This window comes from Ovis canadensis, chromosome 13, assembly GCF_042477335.2.
Source record: "Ovis canadensis isolate MfBH-ARS-UI-01 breed Bighorn chromosome 13, ARS-UI_OviCan_v2, whole genome shotgun sequence".
In the NCBI taxonomy this organism is placed as follows: Eukaryota; Metazoa; Chordata; class Mammalia; order Artiodactyla; family Bovidae; genus Ovis; species Ovis canadensis.
This window is the reverse complement of record NC_091257.1, coordinates 47,712,240-47,729,646: the sequence shown is the minus strand read 5'-3', so window position 1 is coordinate 47,729,646 and position 17,407 is coordinate 47,712,240. Positions and strand designations below refer to the sequence as shown.

At 42.1% G+C, this 17,407-nt stretch overlaps 1 protein-coding gene and 1 long non-coding RNA gene across 11 annotated transcripts in view; one reads left to right on the top strand and one right to left on the bottom strand.

Annotated features, from left to right (window-relative positions):
- Window positions 1-17,407, bottom strand: part of CACNB2 (calcium voltage-gated channel auxiliary subunit beta 2) — a 415,600-nt gene that overhangs the window by 8,967 nt on the left and 389,226 nt on the right. For all 10 annotated transcript variants that reach the window (XM_069547606.1, XM_069547608.1, XM_069547610.1 and 7 more), the window contains one exon: window positions 13,650-13,759. In XM_069547606.1, the coding sequence (XP_069403707.1) occupies window positions 13,650-13,759 (110 nt within the window). The remainder of the gene's footprint in view (window positions 1-13,649; window positions 13,760-17,407) is intronic.
- Window positions 11,711-13,836, top strand: LOC138417451 (uncharacterized). The gene is made up of 2 exons (XR_011248131.1): window positions 11,711-12,450; window positions 12,968-13,836. It is a non-coding gene; the product is annotated as an uncharacterized lncRNA (long non-coding RNA).

Genomic DNA, 17,407 nt, shown 5'->3' with positions numbered 1-17,407 from the left:
CTTAAAAAATTGCAAATAGAGCTGCCTTATGACCCAGCAATCCCACTGGTGGACATACACACCGAGGAAACCAGAATTGAAAGAGACACATGTACCCCAATGTTCATTGCAGCACTGTTTATAATAGCCAGGACATGGAAACAACCTAGATGTCCATCAGCAGATGAATGGATAAGAAAGCTGTGGTACATATACACAATGGAGTATTACTCAGCCATTAAAAAGAATACATTTGAATCAGTTCTAATGAGATGGATGAAACTGGAGCTGATTATACAGAGTGAAGTAAGCCAGAAAGAAAAACACCAATACAGTATACTGACAAATATATACGGAATTTAGAAAGATGGTAATGATAACCCTGTATGCGAGACAGCAAAAGAGACACAGATGTATAGAACGGACTTTTGGACTCTGAGGGAGAGGGAGAGGGTGGGATGATTTGGGAGAATGGCATTGAAACATGTACACTATCATGTAAGAAACGAATCACCAGTCTATGTTTGATACAGGATACAGGATGCTTGGGGCTGGTGCATGGGGATGATCCAGAGAGATGATATGGGGTGGGAGGTGGGAGGGGGATTCAGGATTGGGAGCTTGTATACACCCGTGGTGGATTCATGTCAATGTATGGCAAAACCAATACAGTATTGTAAAGTAAAATAAAGTAAAAAAAAAAAAAAAAGAATATAAATGTAATACTTGTTAAATCTGGGTAACACATAAACATAAAATAATCCATTATATTATATATCCAAAAATTGTATCTATTTATGTCAATAGCTTAATATATGTATCATGGACATGTGTGTATATATGCATATATTCTAGTATTCTCAGATACACAGATACCTTATACTTTTTAAATTAAGGTGGAAAATGAGATATTCTTTAAAAACTTAAAAAGATTTTTTTAGAAACCCAATGCAACATATTTGTAAATAAACCTTATAAAAAGATGACCAATAAATTCTGAAGAAAATGTTTTTAACTTCCAAGTACAAAATGTTGCTTTCAAAAGAAATGTGCCCATACTAGTGGTTTTTCTTTGACGGAGTACATCATGCTGAGAATTTATTTCGAAAAAGAAATGTCAATGCTGCTGATGTTCATTTCTGAAACTGAAAAGCCTTGTTTATCTGTCCAGATCCCAATCTCTTACACCTACTGAATTTAAACTTGCTGCTGATACTATGAAAAACAGCATAGAGGTTCTTCCAAAAAGAGTTGCCATATGATCCAGCAATCCCATCCCTGGGCATATATTCACACAAAACTGTAATTCAAAAAGATACATGCACCCTTATATTCACATCAGCACTATTCACAATAGCCAACACATGGAAACAACCTAAATGTCTGTCAACAGGTGAGCGGATAAAGAAGATGTGCATATACACAATGGAGTACTTGCTCAGCCACAGGAAGAGAATAACGCCATTTGCAGCAACATGGATGGACCCAGAGAGTATCATGCGAAGGGAAGTAAGTCAGAAAGAGACAAATGCCCTGTGACAGCCCTTACACGCGGAGTCTGAAATGCGACGCGAACTTGTCTGTGAAACAGAAATGGATTCAGGGCAGACTGTCAGTGATATAGCAGCAGTTCCAATGCCATTTCATAATCGCTAAGCACAGATTTCTCATTTTGACAACTTCTTTACTTAGCCTAAGAAAGGAAACCTGTTAAAGCCCTCTTCAGCCCCCTCTCCTTTCCCCAGACCCAGGAAGGTTTGCCTCAGGGCACCCACTTCCCAGGCACCAACATGGCTTCTTAATCCAGCTGTGTGATCCTTGGGTAACAAGGCTTACTGTCTCAGAGCCCCTAAGTATTCTTTTCTGGAAAATGGAAATGAGGACTAAGTGTATCAGCGTGCAAAATATTTATTTTGGTGCCTGCCTATAGGAAATGCTTAATAAAGGTCAAGTTTTGCTTTGTGCCAACCTGCTAACATGTATCACATTGCGTTTTGATGATATGACTGAAAACTTTTCCAACAGGCAGTGAACTGATAGGAAGACTGGTAATCATAATTACTTTCATTCCTTCCCTCAGGATAGTGCTTAGGACGTACGTGGCACTCAAAAATTATGTTGAAAGAATGAGTTAAAAAGGCAAAGAAAAAAAAAAAGGCAAAGAAAAAATATAATCATTGTGTATATGTATAATGTAACAAATATTTGCCTTTTAAAAAACTGTTTTTAATTAGAGGAGGATTGGTTTACGATGTTGTGTTGGTTTCTGCTATACGACAGTGTGCATCAGTTACACGTATACTCCCACCCGTTGCTCTTGGAGCCCCACCATCCCACCCCTCTCGGTCGTCACAGTGCACCGCGCCGAGTTCCCTGTGCCGTACAGCAACTTCCTGCAGGCTGTTTTATGCATGGCAGTGTATATATGTCAACGCTGTTCTCTCAATCTGTCCCACCCGCTCCTTCACCCACTGTGTCCCCAAGCCTCTACGTCTGCGGCTCTATTCCTGCCCTGCCAATAATAGGTTCATCACTACCATTTTTCTAGAGTCTGTATATCTGACAATATACAATGTGTTTTCTCTTTTATATTTGCCTTTTTAGTTGACTATACATACATTAGACAGAAGCTGCTGTTGTAGAAAAAATTCATTTAATCTTCAAAAACATTAACCATGAACTTGGCAGCCAAACTATATATAGGTGAAGTACTCCCTTTGGGTGGAGAGATGTGTAGCTGGGCCCGCAGAGCAATGTTGTGGAATTTAAAAAGTGTTAATTTCTTAAGATAGACATGGCTATGCCTGTAATGATTAATTAGGTCAGGAGGAGGGAGGAAGTGAGATTCAGAAGATCACTAGGCCCATAAATTTTTTTCCTAAGAGAAGGCAGATGGTCAAGTAAATGTAATCACATCACGCACTGCTCAGTGGAGGAAATCCTGGACTAGCAGTCTGGATGCCCAGGGTCTATCCTTAGCTTTATTCCTTAGTGCCTTACCTACACCACACGGATCCCTTCCCTTCCTGCGGTCCTTAGATCCTTCACTGCACAGTGATGACAAGATCGGTAGTTCCCAAACCCTGGCACGCACAGCAGAGTCACCTGGCAGGCTTGTTGAAACAGACTGCAGGGCCCCGCCTCCAGAGTTGCTGATTTAACAGGTCCAGGTGGAGCCTGCAAAGGCTCATTCCAAACTAATGCTCGTAGTAGTGATGCTGTTGTTGTGGAGACCACACCTGAGAACCAGTGAGCGAGATGCTCTCTCAGGTGTGTCACCCCAGTTCCACAGTCCCTAGTAAGGGACTCTTTAATTGACGCTCCTCCTGAGACAACTGTACATTCACAGCAGCTGTAAGAAACGACAGCTCTCAGGGCACTTTATTACCTGGTTTTCCTCAATGGGAACATCCTGGAAAACTATAGTGCAACATCACAACCAGGATATCAGTATTAATACAACCGATCTGTCTTCCTCGGACTGCCTGAGTTTCATGTACTCATCTGTGTGTGTGTGGGTGTACTGAGTTCTATTCAGTTTTATCACATGTGTGGTTTCCTGTATCCATCACCATAGTCCAGAGACACAACAGGTCCACCAGGATAAGGAGCAAGAGACCAACTATTAACAAGTTATCTCAGCTGACTGTTCCACTGGGCTAAAAACATCTACCAAGCTGTAAACATTTTTATTTGACCACCTGGTTGCTAATATACAAAGTGAATGAATTCCTCTCCTCCCAACTACAACCAAATGCCAACTACATCTAGAAAAATGTCTATTTCTGCTTTATTGACTACGCCAAAGCCTTTGACTGTGTGGATCACAATAAACTGGAAAATTCTGAAAGAGATGGGAATACCAGACCACCTGACCTGCCTCTTGAGAAACCTCTATGCAGGTCAGGAAGCAACAATTAGAACTGGACATGGAACGACAGACTGGTTCCAAATAGGAAAAGGAGTGCATCAAGGCTGTATATTGTCACCCTGCTTATTTAACTTCTATGCAGAGGACGTCATGAGAAACTCTGGGCTGGAGGAAGCACAAGCTGGAATCAAGATTGCCGGGAGAAATGTCAATAACCTCAGATATGCAGATGACACCACTCTTATGGCAGAAAGTGAAGAAGAACTAAAGAGCCTCTTGATGAAAGTGAAAGAGGAGAGTGAAAAAGTTGGCTTAAAGCTCAACATTCAGAAAATGAAGATCATGGCATCTGGTCCCATCACTTCATGGGAAATAGATGGGGAAACAGTGGCAACAGTGACTGACTATTTTTCTGGGCTCCAAAATCACTGCAGATGGTGACTGCAGCCATGAAATTAAAAGACTCTTACTCCTTGGAAGGAAAGTTATGACCAACCTAGACAGCATATTAAAAAGCAGAGACATTACTTTGTCAACAAAGGTCCGCCTAGTCAAGGCTATTGTTTTTCCAGTGGTCATGTATGGATGTGAGAGTTGAACTATAAAGAAAGCTGAGCTCAGAAGAATTGATGCTTTTGAACTGTGGTGTTGGAGAAGACTCTTGAGAGTCCATTGGACTGCGAGGAGCTCCAACCAGTCCATTCTAAAGGAGATCAGTCCTGGGTGTTTATTGGAGGGACTGATGTTGAAGCTGAAACTCCAATACTTTGGCCACCTGATGCAAAGAGCTGACTCATTTGAAAAGACCCTGATGCTGGGAAAGATTGAGGGCAGGAAGAGAAGGGGGTGACAGAGGATAAGATGGTTGGATGGCATCACTGACTCAATGGACATGAGTTTGTGTGGACTCCGGGAGTTGGTGATGGACAGGGAGGCCTGGCGTGCTGCGGTTCATGGGGTCGCAGAGTTGGACACGACTGAGCGACTCAACTGAACTGAACTACATCTAGCTTCACTTCCTTTACTCTCTTATTTGCTTGTATTTTCCTACTTTCAGTACAGTGTTTGCTCTTGTGTGACAGTGAAGCACAGTTGTGTATAAATGTGTGCAAAGATGTAGCATATTCTCCTAAGTTGACTTGTTCCTAGAAAACTACTTGGGGTAAAACCAAACCACAGTTACAGATAGTATAAAGTTGGGCAGGTTAAAGACACTAAAGTGAATTATTTTATAAAGCAATAGTTAATTATCTAAGTTTATTATTTTTAAAAGTTTGGATTTGGAATTGGCAAATAACTGTATTACAGGATCCTTTACTATTTCAATTCCAATGGTGTTTTTACTTCTATAATGTACAGAAGTGCATATTTGTGTGCACAGCTAATACACATATTTTAACTTATGATGCCTGACCAATATTACTACTGAGAAAAAAAGTGAGAACTTTTATGAGCCCATATAAAGACATCCATACATGCAAAGAAGTCCTATACCACTCTGAAAATCTGATGATGTACATAAAGCTGCAAAATTTTTATGGTTTTTTTCCTTCATGCCATACGGTGGCATAATGATATAATCAATTCCAAATGCAACATACTATACTTTTGTTTATGTAATGAAGGTTTTCTAAAAGCTCAAGTATAAAGTAAATTTTTACCTATTACATCATATCTTCAATGTACTGGATTGTTCATCCTTTCTTAAATAATTGCTGCAGTTGATCTCATCTATTAAGTTTGAGGTCAGTTTTCTCAAATTTAGTTTTTACTAAGTGTATACAAGAAAGAGATGCTTTTAATATAAACTACCCCCACCCTCTGCATTCAGCCCTACCTGCCCTTGGGCTCAAAGCACTTCCAGGATAATAAATAATGCTTGAAAAAAATCCTTAGGCGTCCTCTCTGGCCCCAAACTTTCCTCTAGCATACAGTCTCCAGCTGTTTCACAAGCACTACAGCATTGGCACTGATTTAATTTGGCCTAGATCTTTGAAATGCTAATATTCTTTTAAAAAAAAAAAGCAACATTACAGAGAACCCATTGTGCAGACTGAGAAGAATGTGCTACATAGAAATTGGTTTGTTTTTTAATTTATCTATTTACTTACTGGGCTTCCCAGGTGGCGCAGTTGGTAAAGAATCTGCCTACCAGTGCAGGAGATGCGAGAGATGTGGGTTCGATCCCTGGAGTAGGAAATGGCAACCACTCCAGTATTCTTGCCTGGAAAATTTATGGACAGAGGAGCCTGGCCAGGGCTACATTCCATGGGGTCGCAGGGACTCAGATATGACTGAGCACATGCTGGCTATGTACTTACTATTTACTAAAATTTTCAGTTCTAGGATATATTTCTTCTATCAGATCTAAATTAATATCTTATATACTTTAATGAGTAAAAGAATTATGTAAACTATGCACTGTTTAAAAAAATTAGAAATAAAACTACTAATAACAGCAGCCACCATTAACTGATCTACTACATGCCACAAACTACTTCATGTGCTTCTTACAATAATCCTAGTAGGTATCTTGGTAGTATCACCATTTTAGAGATGGGAAATGGATACAAAGACTAAATAATTGCCAGGTTAAAACCAGTAAGAAGAATCGGAAAGATCTAAGAAAAGCAAGAAGAATTAAATAATGACGGCGACATTTACAAATCAGAAGAAATGGTAGCATTTAGAACTAGGCACAGTCTTCATGGGTGTCTACACATGTATATATAGTTACATACCTGGAGTACTAAAGGGCCAGTTTTGTACAAAATAAGAATCTTTCCTATAGGCTCCACATCAAACCCATAACATATTATAAAACATATTATTCAACATGTTTTACTGGTGGGGGGAGGGGGAAATCCTCTGATCATTCTCCTACCACTAAATTTTTTCTCTGTAAAATCACCTATTCCTTGCTCTACCCTAGGAAAAACTAAAAATCCTTGTACTTATAAAGAATTAAAGGCAAAACACACATAACATACTCCCCTTCTTTCAAAACTACAGACAGCGCACGTGCACATTGCGTTTCCTAGGTGACCAGATGACCTGTGTGCCTGGGTGGATTCCCACCCATCCTCAGGGTGGGCTCTGGTCCCAGGCTATCTTCCACGTGGTCTAAGGACTCTGCCCTCTGAATCCCCCTGCTTTGTTTGAGCAGAAACAAACCTGTCTAAGGATGGACATTCCCGGTCAGCAAAGTCAATGCATTTGGCCAACCTCGTCTTTTCTGACCTTTCTGTAGCATGTGGGACATGAACCCTTCTCACTCCTCAGTGGGATCCATCTTTCCCATGGTTTCCTGTCCCTCTGTGCTCCCCATGCAGATGCGGGCCCAGGTTCGACCCCTGGTCAGGGAACTAGAGCCCACATGTTGCAACCAGACATCCCATGTCACAACTAAGACTCGATGCAGCCACATAAGTAAATAAATATTAAAAACATTTTTTAAAGAGAGGCTTTGCAGGCGCTCAGGACACTGGAGCGCCCAACAGCCACATCCTCAGCTGCAGTCACACGAGCTGAAGCCGTGCCCTCCGGGTTCACCTCTCATGCTGTAAATACGTGTTCCTCTTGTGATCTATCGCATCCTTCTCGTTTTTGTGCCTTTAAAAACAGCCTCCACGTGTAGGGTTGAAGTACTGTCTAGTGTTTCTAAAGGCAAGAAGGCTAAAGTATTTCTTATGGAGAAAAATCTTTGATAAGCTTAATCCAGGCATGATTTGTAGAGCTGTAGTTGTGAGTTACATGTTTAGGGGATCAACAGTATCTATCAAATAATGTGTGTCTGTGTTAGTTGCTCAGTTGTGTCTGACTCTTTGCAACCCCATGGACTGTAGCCCACCAGGCTCCTCCGTCCATGGAATTCTCCAGTCAAGAATACTGGAGTAGGTTGCCATGCCCTCTCCAGAGGACCTTCCCAACCCAGGGATCGAACTCAGGATTATCCAGTAAAAGTGAAGTGAAATGAAGTCACTAAGTTGTGTCCGACTCTTTGTGACCCCATGGACTGTAGCCTACAAGGCTCCTCTGTCCGTGGAATTTTCCAGGCAAGAGTACAGGAGTGGGTTGCCATTCCCTTCTCCACAGGATCTTCTTAACCCAGGGATCAAACCCAGGGTTATCCAGTAAGGAGTCTTTAAATAGAAAAATGATGCAACCAGGTGATGTGCAGGTCAGTGGGTGAAAATGTGGGGACCAGGGGCTTGCAGGAACCTAACCCTGCATTTCCCCTGAATTCACGAATTCAGTATTTGCTGTGACTTCATAGACTATGACACCTGTGAATGCTGAGAGTCCACTGTGTGTTAAGCCCCACCCTCTCTGGAAGTCCCAGCTTCGTGTGCACAGCTTCCTGCTGGATATCTGGATGTTCCACAGTATTACAAATCCAACATGTGCACAAATGGAGCTGTCATCTTTTTTACCCCCTCCCCAGATCCCTGCCCTCTGTGACTTCCTCATCCTGAGCTCCTTATCCCCAGAATAATGCCATCTTCCTCAAAGCAAATACGCAGAAATCATCCTGGGGTTTTCTCCTTCATGTTCTCCATCCAGTAGAGAAATCCTGACTCTCACCTCTGGATTCCTGCCAGTCTTCTCCTTCCCTCTGTCACTAATTTACAGCTTCTCTTATTCTCTAACCTGAATGATGGATGACAAGTCCCCTAGGTGACCTCCTGTCCAAGTCTTTGCCACAACCCAACTCTGCTGAAGGGATACTTCTAAAGGCACCACTTAAAAAAAATCGCAGTATAGTTGCTGTGAAAAGTGAAAGTGAAGTGGAAGTGTCAGTTGCTTAGTCGTGTCTGACTCTTGGCGACCCCATGGACTGTAGCCTGCCAGGCTCTTCTGTCCATGGGATTCTCCAGGCCAGAATACGGGAATGGGTAGCCATTCCCTTCTCCAGGGCATCTTCCTGACCCAGGGATTGAACCTGGGTCTCCTGCACTGCAGGCAGATTCTTTACCGTGGGGTTGCAAAGAGATGGGGAACATGAAGGAGAAAACTCTAGGACAATTTCCGCATTATATAAGGTGCACAGATGTACAACAGGGTGATTCAAGATTATATTCCATTTGTAGTTATAAAATAGTGGCTCTAAGGACTTGCCTGGAAGTCCAGTGACTAAGACTCCATGCTCCCAATGCAGGGGGCCTAGGTTTGATCCCTGGTCAGGGAATCAGATCCCACATGTTACAAGTAAGGATCCTGCATGCCATAACCAAGACTGAATATCCAGTGTGCCACAGCTAAGACCCAGTGCAGCCCAGTAAATGAATATTTGAATGTCAGCTCTGTTTCCCATGTTGTACAATACATCCTTGTAGCTTATTTTATACCTAATAGTTTGCACCTCAATCTCCTCCCCTTATCTTGCCTCCACCCTCTGCCCTTTTCCCACTGGTAACTAGTCTGTTCTCTGTATCCCATCAGCTTGTAGAGGCACCGGTTTCAGTACGTACCTACTCATCTACAGAATGCACTATTTCTCTCTGAAGCTGCTTCGGCAGAACAACAGAATCCTAATTTCCCTCTCACCTCTCTCCTGTCTGTTGCTTTTCCCTTCTCCACATTTGCCATCAGAGATCCTCCTGGAATGTTAGTCACCTTGTGCCACCCCTCTGCTTCCATGCCTCTTCCTATCACATCCGCAGTTAAAGGCCTGAGAGTGCGACCCAGGCAGGCCCTCCACCACCTCTCTGATCTCACCCCCTCATCATTCCACTCCAGTCATACCGGCTGTCCTGCTCCCTCTTCAGCCCACTGGACATGCTTCTGCCTCAGGACCTTTGCACCTACTCCCCAGCTCTGCCCAGAACTTCTCTCTTCTCTCGGGTAGCTGCCAGGATAAAGAATTCATAACACAAATGATTCTGCTAAAAGGTCACCTCCTCGGAGAGGCCTCTCCTGACTTCCTCACACAAAATCATACCCTCATCCTCGGCCTACTCTCCACCTGTTGGCCTGTGTCTTTTTCCAGGACTCATCAACCACTGACACAAGTGTTAACTGTCTGCAGCCACATCTAGTAGCTTCTGTCCATATCTTCCCTGTGAAACATGAGCGGGAAGATGTGCTGTCCTTCACATCTGTGTCCTCATGCTCACCCCACTCGTTTCACGGGGAAGATACAGACAGAAGCCCTCAACACAGGGGGCCCGGGTTCGATCCCTGGTCCAAGAACAAGATCCCGCGTGCTGCACTAAGAATTTCCATGCTGCAGCTAAAAGATTTTGCATGTCAAAATGAAGACTGAAGATTCCTCATGCCATAACTAAGACCCAGTGCAACCAAGTAAATAAATATAAAAAAAAAAAACCCTAATAGTAAGTTACATGTGTAGCAGCCATTAATGCCAAATAGATGGAATAGTTGCCAAAGCCATTTCATTTGTTCAAATTAGTACTTGATAATAAACAGGATTCGAACACAAACCTGCAGATGTGTTAACTAAAATCTCCAAATTGTTTTTACAAATGAAACAAAAATGCTGATACTGATATAATTACTGATATAACCCGAGTATGAAAGGATTTGGGGTTATAGCCATCATTTACGGAAGTCGTACTGTGTTTACTCTTTCCAGTAATTCCACAAGGTAGCTAGTATCATCTCTTCCTCTCTCTCTCTTTTTGGGTTTAGATGAAATGACACCATATCCAAGTCCCTGAGTCCTTGTCCTTTGAAATAAAAGACTTTTTTGCTTTAGTCTCCCAGACCTCCCTAAGTCTCAAAAAGCTGACTTAAGAGTTAATGATTTGGGCAAAAAATGGGCAGAAGCCCTAAATAGACATTTCTCCAAGGAAGACATAAAGATGGCCAAGAGGCACATGAAAAGATGCTCAACATTAGTTGCTGGGAGCCAGCGTGAGGAATCCCACAAGGTCATGCAGCAGAGGCCTGATGGGCAAGGCAAGTCAGGCCTCAGGTTTTCCCCCTGGTATTTCCTGAGCATGTACCCCCCAAAATAAGAATATGCCTGCCTTATTGTATTGTACTTTTCCACTCTTCTGACACTCTCTGGAAAAAGTTAACTCAGGGCTTTAGTTTTCTGCATTTAAAAGGGATGTTTCAGTTCAAACCCCCTCTGATAACTCTCTAGCTTGCCTAACAGGTTCCCCTGGACCTCTTACAGCTTGTGAATTGCTTACAACCCCCCAACCACGAGAGGCACAAAGCTTAAAACATCGTAAAGATACAGAGCCTTTTCTAAAGAGCTAAAAATCATACTGGTGACGGATTTCACTGTTGACTCAATGATTGCTGCCAAGCCTCCATATTCTTTATCTTTTAGGCACCTGGGAGGATGTTAATCAATGTAAATGGGGTATGGAAAAAGATATATAATAGTTTTGATGTTAGCAACACTAGACTTTTGAGTTAATTACTTTTGTTTTAAATCACTGTACTCCTTTTACTTGTTATAAATTGCTGTATTTTTGCTATGTAAGAATGTAACTTTAGTGCTTTCTGAGAGTGGCACCAGACTTTGGGAAGAAAAACACAAATAAGTCTTCTGGTTGACAAACCCTTATCAGAAAAAAGGCTATAAAATGTTAATTGGCCCTTTTGGCTGGAAGATGATGTAAATTACCTAAGACAGGTATGCAGAGAGAAAAGCCTGGTTTTGATAAGAGTCTAGGCTGCTAATGCTGCATAACTTTGTATTACCCATTGATCTCTATGTATAATCAAAAGTATAAAAGGCCTTGAAGGACAATAGAGGGGGGGCCAGTCATTGGAAGGACTGGTTTCCCCCGTGTCTTCTCTTTACTCTAATTTCTGGCTGAATTCCCATCTGGGGCGTGGAGGCTTGCCATGTCCACTTACTTGCCCCGGCTTCTAAGATCCACGCGAGAGGGAGCCCAAGGTGGGGCACCCCCTGCTATTCAAGAGGATGCTGGCGGCCTAATGTAGATGGTGCAGGTTCCTTATCTGGAACTTTATTGGCTTTCCACGTAAACCAAGTTATTCAGCCTCTTTTCTCCACTTAATTTTCCTACTACACTATTTCTTCCTAATCTAATCTTATATTTATAAATAAATAAATTTTTTCCTTGCCTATGCCGTCCCCGCTTCGAATCACCCTGGATCCACCGGGGCTGGACTCCAGCAATTAGTCATTATGAGAGTAATGCAAATCAAAACTAAAATGAAGTATCAACTCACACCAGTCAAAATGGCTATCATCAAAAAACCCACAAACAATAAATGCTGTAGTGGGTGTGGAGAGAAGGGAACCCTCCTACACTGTTGGTGGGAATGTAAATTGGTGCAGCCACTATGGAGAACAGCAAGGAGGTTCCTTTAAAAACTCATAACAGAGCTACCATATGACCCTGCAATCCCGTTCCTGGACACACATGTGGAGATAAACATGGTACAAAAGAATACATGCACCTCAATATTCATGGCAGCAATGCTTACAACAGCCAAGACATGGAAGCAACCTGAATGTCCATCCACAGAGGAATGGATAAAGAAAATGTGGTACATATATACAATGGAATATTACTCAGCCATAAAAAAGAATGAAATAATGTCATCTGTAGCAACATGGATAGACCTAGAGGATTGTCATACTGAGTGAGGTAAGTCAGAGAAGGAGAAATACTGTATGACATCCCGTATACGTGGAATCTTAAATGATACATACAAACTTATTTACAAAAGAGACTCACAGACTTAGAAAACAAATTTATGGGTACCAGTGGGAAGGATCGGGAGAAAGGATAGTTAGGGAGTTTGGGATTGACATGTACACACTGCTATATTTAAAATGGAAAAACAACAAGGTCCTACTACATAGCATGGGGAACTCTGTTCAGTGTAATGCGGCAGCCTAGATGGGAGGGGAGTTTGGGAAAGAATGGATACGTGTATATTTAGGGCTGAGTTCCTTTGCTTTCCACCGGAAACTATCACAACATTGTTTTTAAAAAAAAGTTAATGATTGAGAAATGTGAAAATGTAGAAGCAAAGAATAGCTGTTGGGCTGGGAAACTAGTAACAATTTAGACTATAAAGCAGCCACATAGCAGAAACAACAAACTCCCAGTTCTTGAAAGATACAAAGGCCAGATACACATTCCTAAATTGTTTTTACAGGAAGCAGACCCCCACCAGATGAAAACTGCTGACCGTAAGAACAGAGAAGCTAGACTGATTGAAACCAGAAGGTTGATGATGCTTGAGACTTCATCTTGATGCCAACCAATCCTAGAACTGTGCACGAGCTGATCTTCTCCCCTGCAGCCCCCTCGCTCACACTGCCTGTAAAGCCCCTTCCCTGAAGCCATCAGGGAGTTCAGAGCATTTGAACATGAGCTGCCTGTTCTCCTTGTTTGGCACCGGCAAGAAATGCCCTTTCCTTCACCACAACCTTGCATCAGTAGCCTGGCTTCACTGCTTGCAGGTGAGCAGAGCTGAGTTTGATTCAGTAACAGAAACTGAGCCTTAAAGATATTAATGACTTTGCTTGCGACAACACTGTTGTCAAAGCGAGGAGTTTATTTAGAGTCTATAGACACCAAAGCTCATGTTAGTGATAACAGACCCATCCAAAACATTCATGCTGACAGCCTGTGGAATTTTTAACTCAAAAACTTTCAAAACAAATCCTTCCATACCGTTAAATCGCTAAGACAGTAGCAGTGGCTACTGCTGACACCTGTCTGTTTTGCCTATGCACTCTGACACATGGAATTATCATCTAGTCAGATCTGCTCACTGGTAGCCTCAGCAAAAAAGGTTTAAATGGCTTCAGTTCATCGGCAATGGACACACTTACCTAAGCTTGACCTCGTGTTGGATCTTTCTATTATTGCATGCTTACTGGGATTGTTTAAGACAGAGCGTTTGGCCAGTGAGATGTCGGCGGTGACTCTTGTGATGGAAATCCTGTTGGCGAAAAAGCAACAGAAGATCTGAGGTTATTCACTGAATAAAAGGGGAGAGAAATGCATACCCCAAACTCATCCAAGTATGATACGTGAACTGAAGTGTGAAAGTTACTCAGTGGTGTGTGTCCGACTCTTTGCGACCTCATGGACTATACAGTCCATGGAATTATCCAAGCCAGAATACTGGAGTGGGTAGCCTTTCCATTCTCCAGGGGATCTTCCCAACCCAGGGATCGAACCCAGGTCTCCCACATTGCGGGTGGATTCTTTTGCCAGCTGAGCCACAATATAGACCATATGTTCAATCAAGAAATGTTAGGGCACTTAATCGTTCATTTTTCTCTTTTAACTTTTTATTTATTTTCTATTGGGGTATAGCTGATCATTCATTTTAATTCTGCACCTACCTAACTTAGCATGTATCGGTTGCTTACCAAGTGCCAGGCATGCCCTTAGCATTATCTCATTACCCAGATTAACTCATTAAATCATTCTAAAAACTTCAGTGGAGAGGATATTCTCCCACTTTTGTTGATGCAAAAAAAAAAAAAAAAAAAAGAATCATGGGTAGATTGTTTATCTAAGGCTATATTGTTCCTAAAAGTGATGAAGCTGCAATTTGAACCCAGAACTCCCGAGAGTCTATATTCTTAGCCCCTGTGTGGTAATCCTTCCTGTAAGTATGGTGCTGTGATCAGCATGAGGAATAAATAAGAACAAGACAAACAAGATCCTCTCTAAGAGAGCTGAGCAGCAGAGATGGGTCATAAATAAGAGATTAATAAAGTATTACAGGTTAGGAGGACTGTTCTGAAGAAGACCCAGAGGATGTTGTGGCAGACAATCATGAGTCAAGGAGAGGGGGTCATTTCAAATAGGGCAGACATGGGCACAACAAAATTTGGGAGCTGGGCAGAGTAAATGACTTAGGTTGGAGACTGGGCTGAACAAACAAGCCAGCAGCAGGGAAAATGTGGAGTAAAATGGCTCATCAGACCTCTGAAGAAGAAGGTGAAGGGGGCACCAGAAGTAAGAGATTTGGTTAAAAGTCTGTTCCACAGTTAGACCCCTCCACCTCCCCTTTATTACATCAAGCCATGAGGTGGCCATCCTTTTCCTGTGTGGTGTAAGACCACTGACTGGTCTAGTCTCTCCAGGAAGTAAAAAGGGCATCTGCTACACAGAGCAGGGACAGAGAGAAGAAAAGGATTAGAAATGCTGAGTCCCCAGTCCTCTTCCGCATCCTAGAATTTTGGTAGCCAAGGGTATATCCCCTAGGTGTCAGAATGGAAGATTCTTCTCTGGGGGAATCTGACCAACAAATAGAAAAGACCCAAAGAATAGGCATTGGGGGTTTCCCATGGAGACTGCCCAGTGGGGCTGTCCTACAGGAAACATTGTGTCGTAGGAGCACAGAATCTCCAGTTGATCATTGGATGTTCTGTTATTATACTTGAGCACACCAGTCGTCCCTGGGCATCTCAGGAGAACTCCTCACATGAGTGACCAAGACAAACAGGAAAACCACCTATGACTGATGCCCAAAGCTGAATGCTAAGAGATGATGATACCTACGAAACTAGAGCAAAATTCCATTTAAAGACTCAGACTAAGAAAGCGTTCCTGGAAATTAAAAATACAACAGGAGAAATGAAAATTCAAAAGAGGGGCTGGAAGCCCAAGTTAACGAGATCTTCTAAAGAGTAAACCGGCAAAGACAGAGATGGAAAATAGGAGAATAAAAGCATAAAAATGAGAGAATTGCCCAGGAAGTTCAACTTCCACTAATAAGAGCTCCAGGAAAAAGAGAACAAGGAAAACACAAGACAGGAAGGTTAAAAAAAAAAAAAAATTAGAATTAAGAGTCTGATTTTCCAAATGGAAAGGGGGAGTCCAGCAGAAAGGTTGAATCTTCCACATCAAGACATATTCTTTTAAGTGTCATGACACTGGGGACAAAGAAAAGCCTAAAAGCTTCCAGAGGAAAAGGCGGGTCCCATACAAAGGGTCAGGAATGGAAATGCTTGTTCTTCTCAACAGCAACAACAGTTGACACAACACTGTAAATCAACTACACTTCAATAAAAAATATTAAGATTGGAACCCCCCCTCCAAAAAAACCCCCTCAAAACACATAACAATGGAGACAGAAGGCAATCGAGCAAAAATCCTTACAAATTCTGGGGGGGGGCAGGGAATTATTCCAATCAGAATTCCATAAGCATTGTAACCATTTCTTAGTTAAATAGGAGGGTTGATTAAAGGCATTTTAAAAGGCATGCAGGGTCTCAAAAAGTTTTAATGTCCTCTTTCTGAAGAAGCTGTCAGAGGATATTGTTGACAAAAAAGATGGCGGTAAATCTTGACAGAGATCAGTTGATCTAGGGAAAAGGGGTTCACACCCCAAAAAGGTGGTGATAGGCATAATGAAGAGAGCTGTCTCATAGTGACATCTATGCACTCAACACAGAGACAAACCATCCAGGCTGGGCCAGGACAGGACATTCCTGGAGAGAGGTTCAGGAAGACACAGCTGAGGGACACCTGGATGTGTGCGAATCTATTGTGAGGAACTTGAAACAACCAGGGGAAGAGTGTGTGGCTGGACTGGCACCAACGATATAGAAAATTAAGCATGCGTAAAAAGCAAAATTATTAATCTCATAGATGCCACAAAGAAAACACATTGGAAAAAGTAATTTGAATATATGACATGGCTCATTGAAATCTTATTTACACGGTCAAAATGCATCCGAAATATAGAACCAGCCAAAATTATGATGTAACTGTTGGGAGAGTGAAGGATGAGATGGATGCAGGTGTGTAGATGTGAGAGACACAAACGGGGGGAACTATGCATGAGGCAGCTGAACAGTCTCCATCGTAGGAAGCCCAGAGAGAATGCCTGACCGTGAGTGAAGCATGGGATTCAGAGGCAAGGAGTGAAAACTGACGGAGTTAAGTGGTTGCCTCTGGAGAGCAGGACATTTGGTAAAGTGTGGAAAGGGAATTACTGGCTTTTGCAAAACAAATTAAAATGAAAAATCTGTTGATTTACATACTGTAACCTTTGCTGTATACAGTTTCCTGAATTTGGACCAATTCATAAAGTCCTGTCACATTCATGACGTGGAACAGTTCCATTAGCTTCCCGACCCCACCCCTGTCAATCATGGGCTGTTTTCTATCCCTATGGTTTTGCTTTTTCCAGAATATCACTGTAGCCTCTTAAGCTGAGCTTCTTTCACTCTGCATAAGGGATCTGAGATTCACTCATGATGTTGTATCAATAGTTCACTCCTTTTTATTGTGGAGTAGGACACCTGTTTACAAAAATTAAGTGTATTTGATTAAGTTTTTTTGTACTATGAGGACAATTTTACTTTACATGGAAAAAGCGATAACCAGAAAAGCAATATTAAACCCAGCCACTTAAACACAGTTTCATTTTGATTTCCCAAGGCATTCACAAGTTGAGTTCAGATGACAGGTGTTCAGCAATTATTTAAAAATGTCTTTATTTATTTGGGGGTGGGGGTGGTAGAGTGGAGTGATGTAACAATATTCCTTTCATGTTGAGCACCTACATGGCATGGAGGGTATCGGTCATTCCATGCAGACTTATGAAGGGCCTACTAGGTGCAAA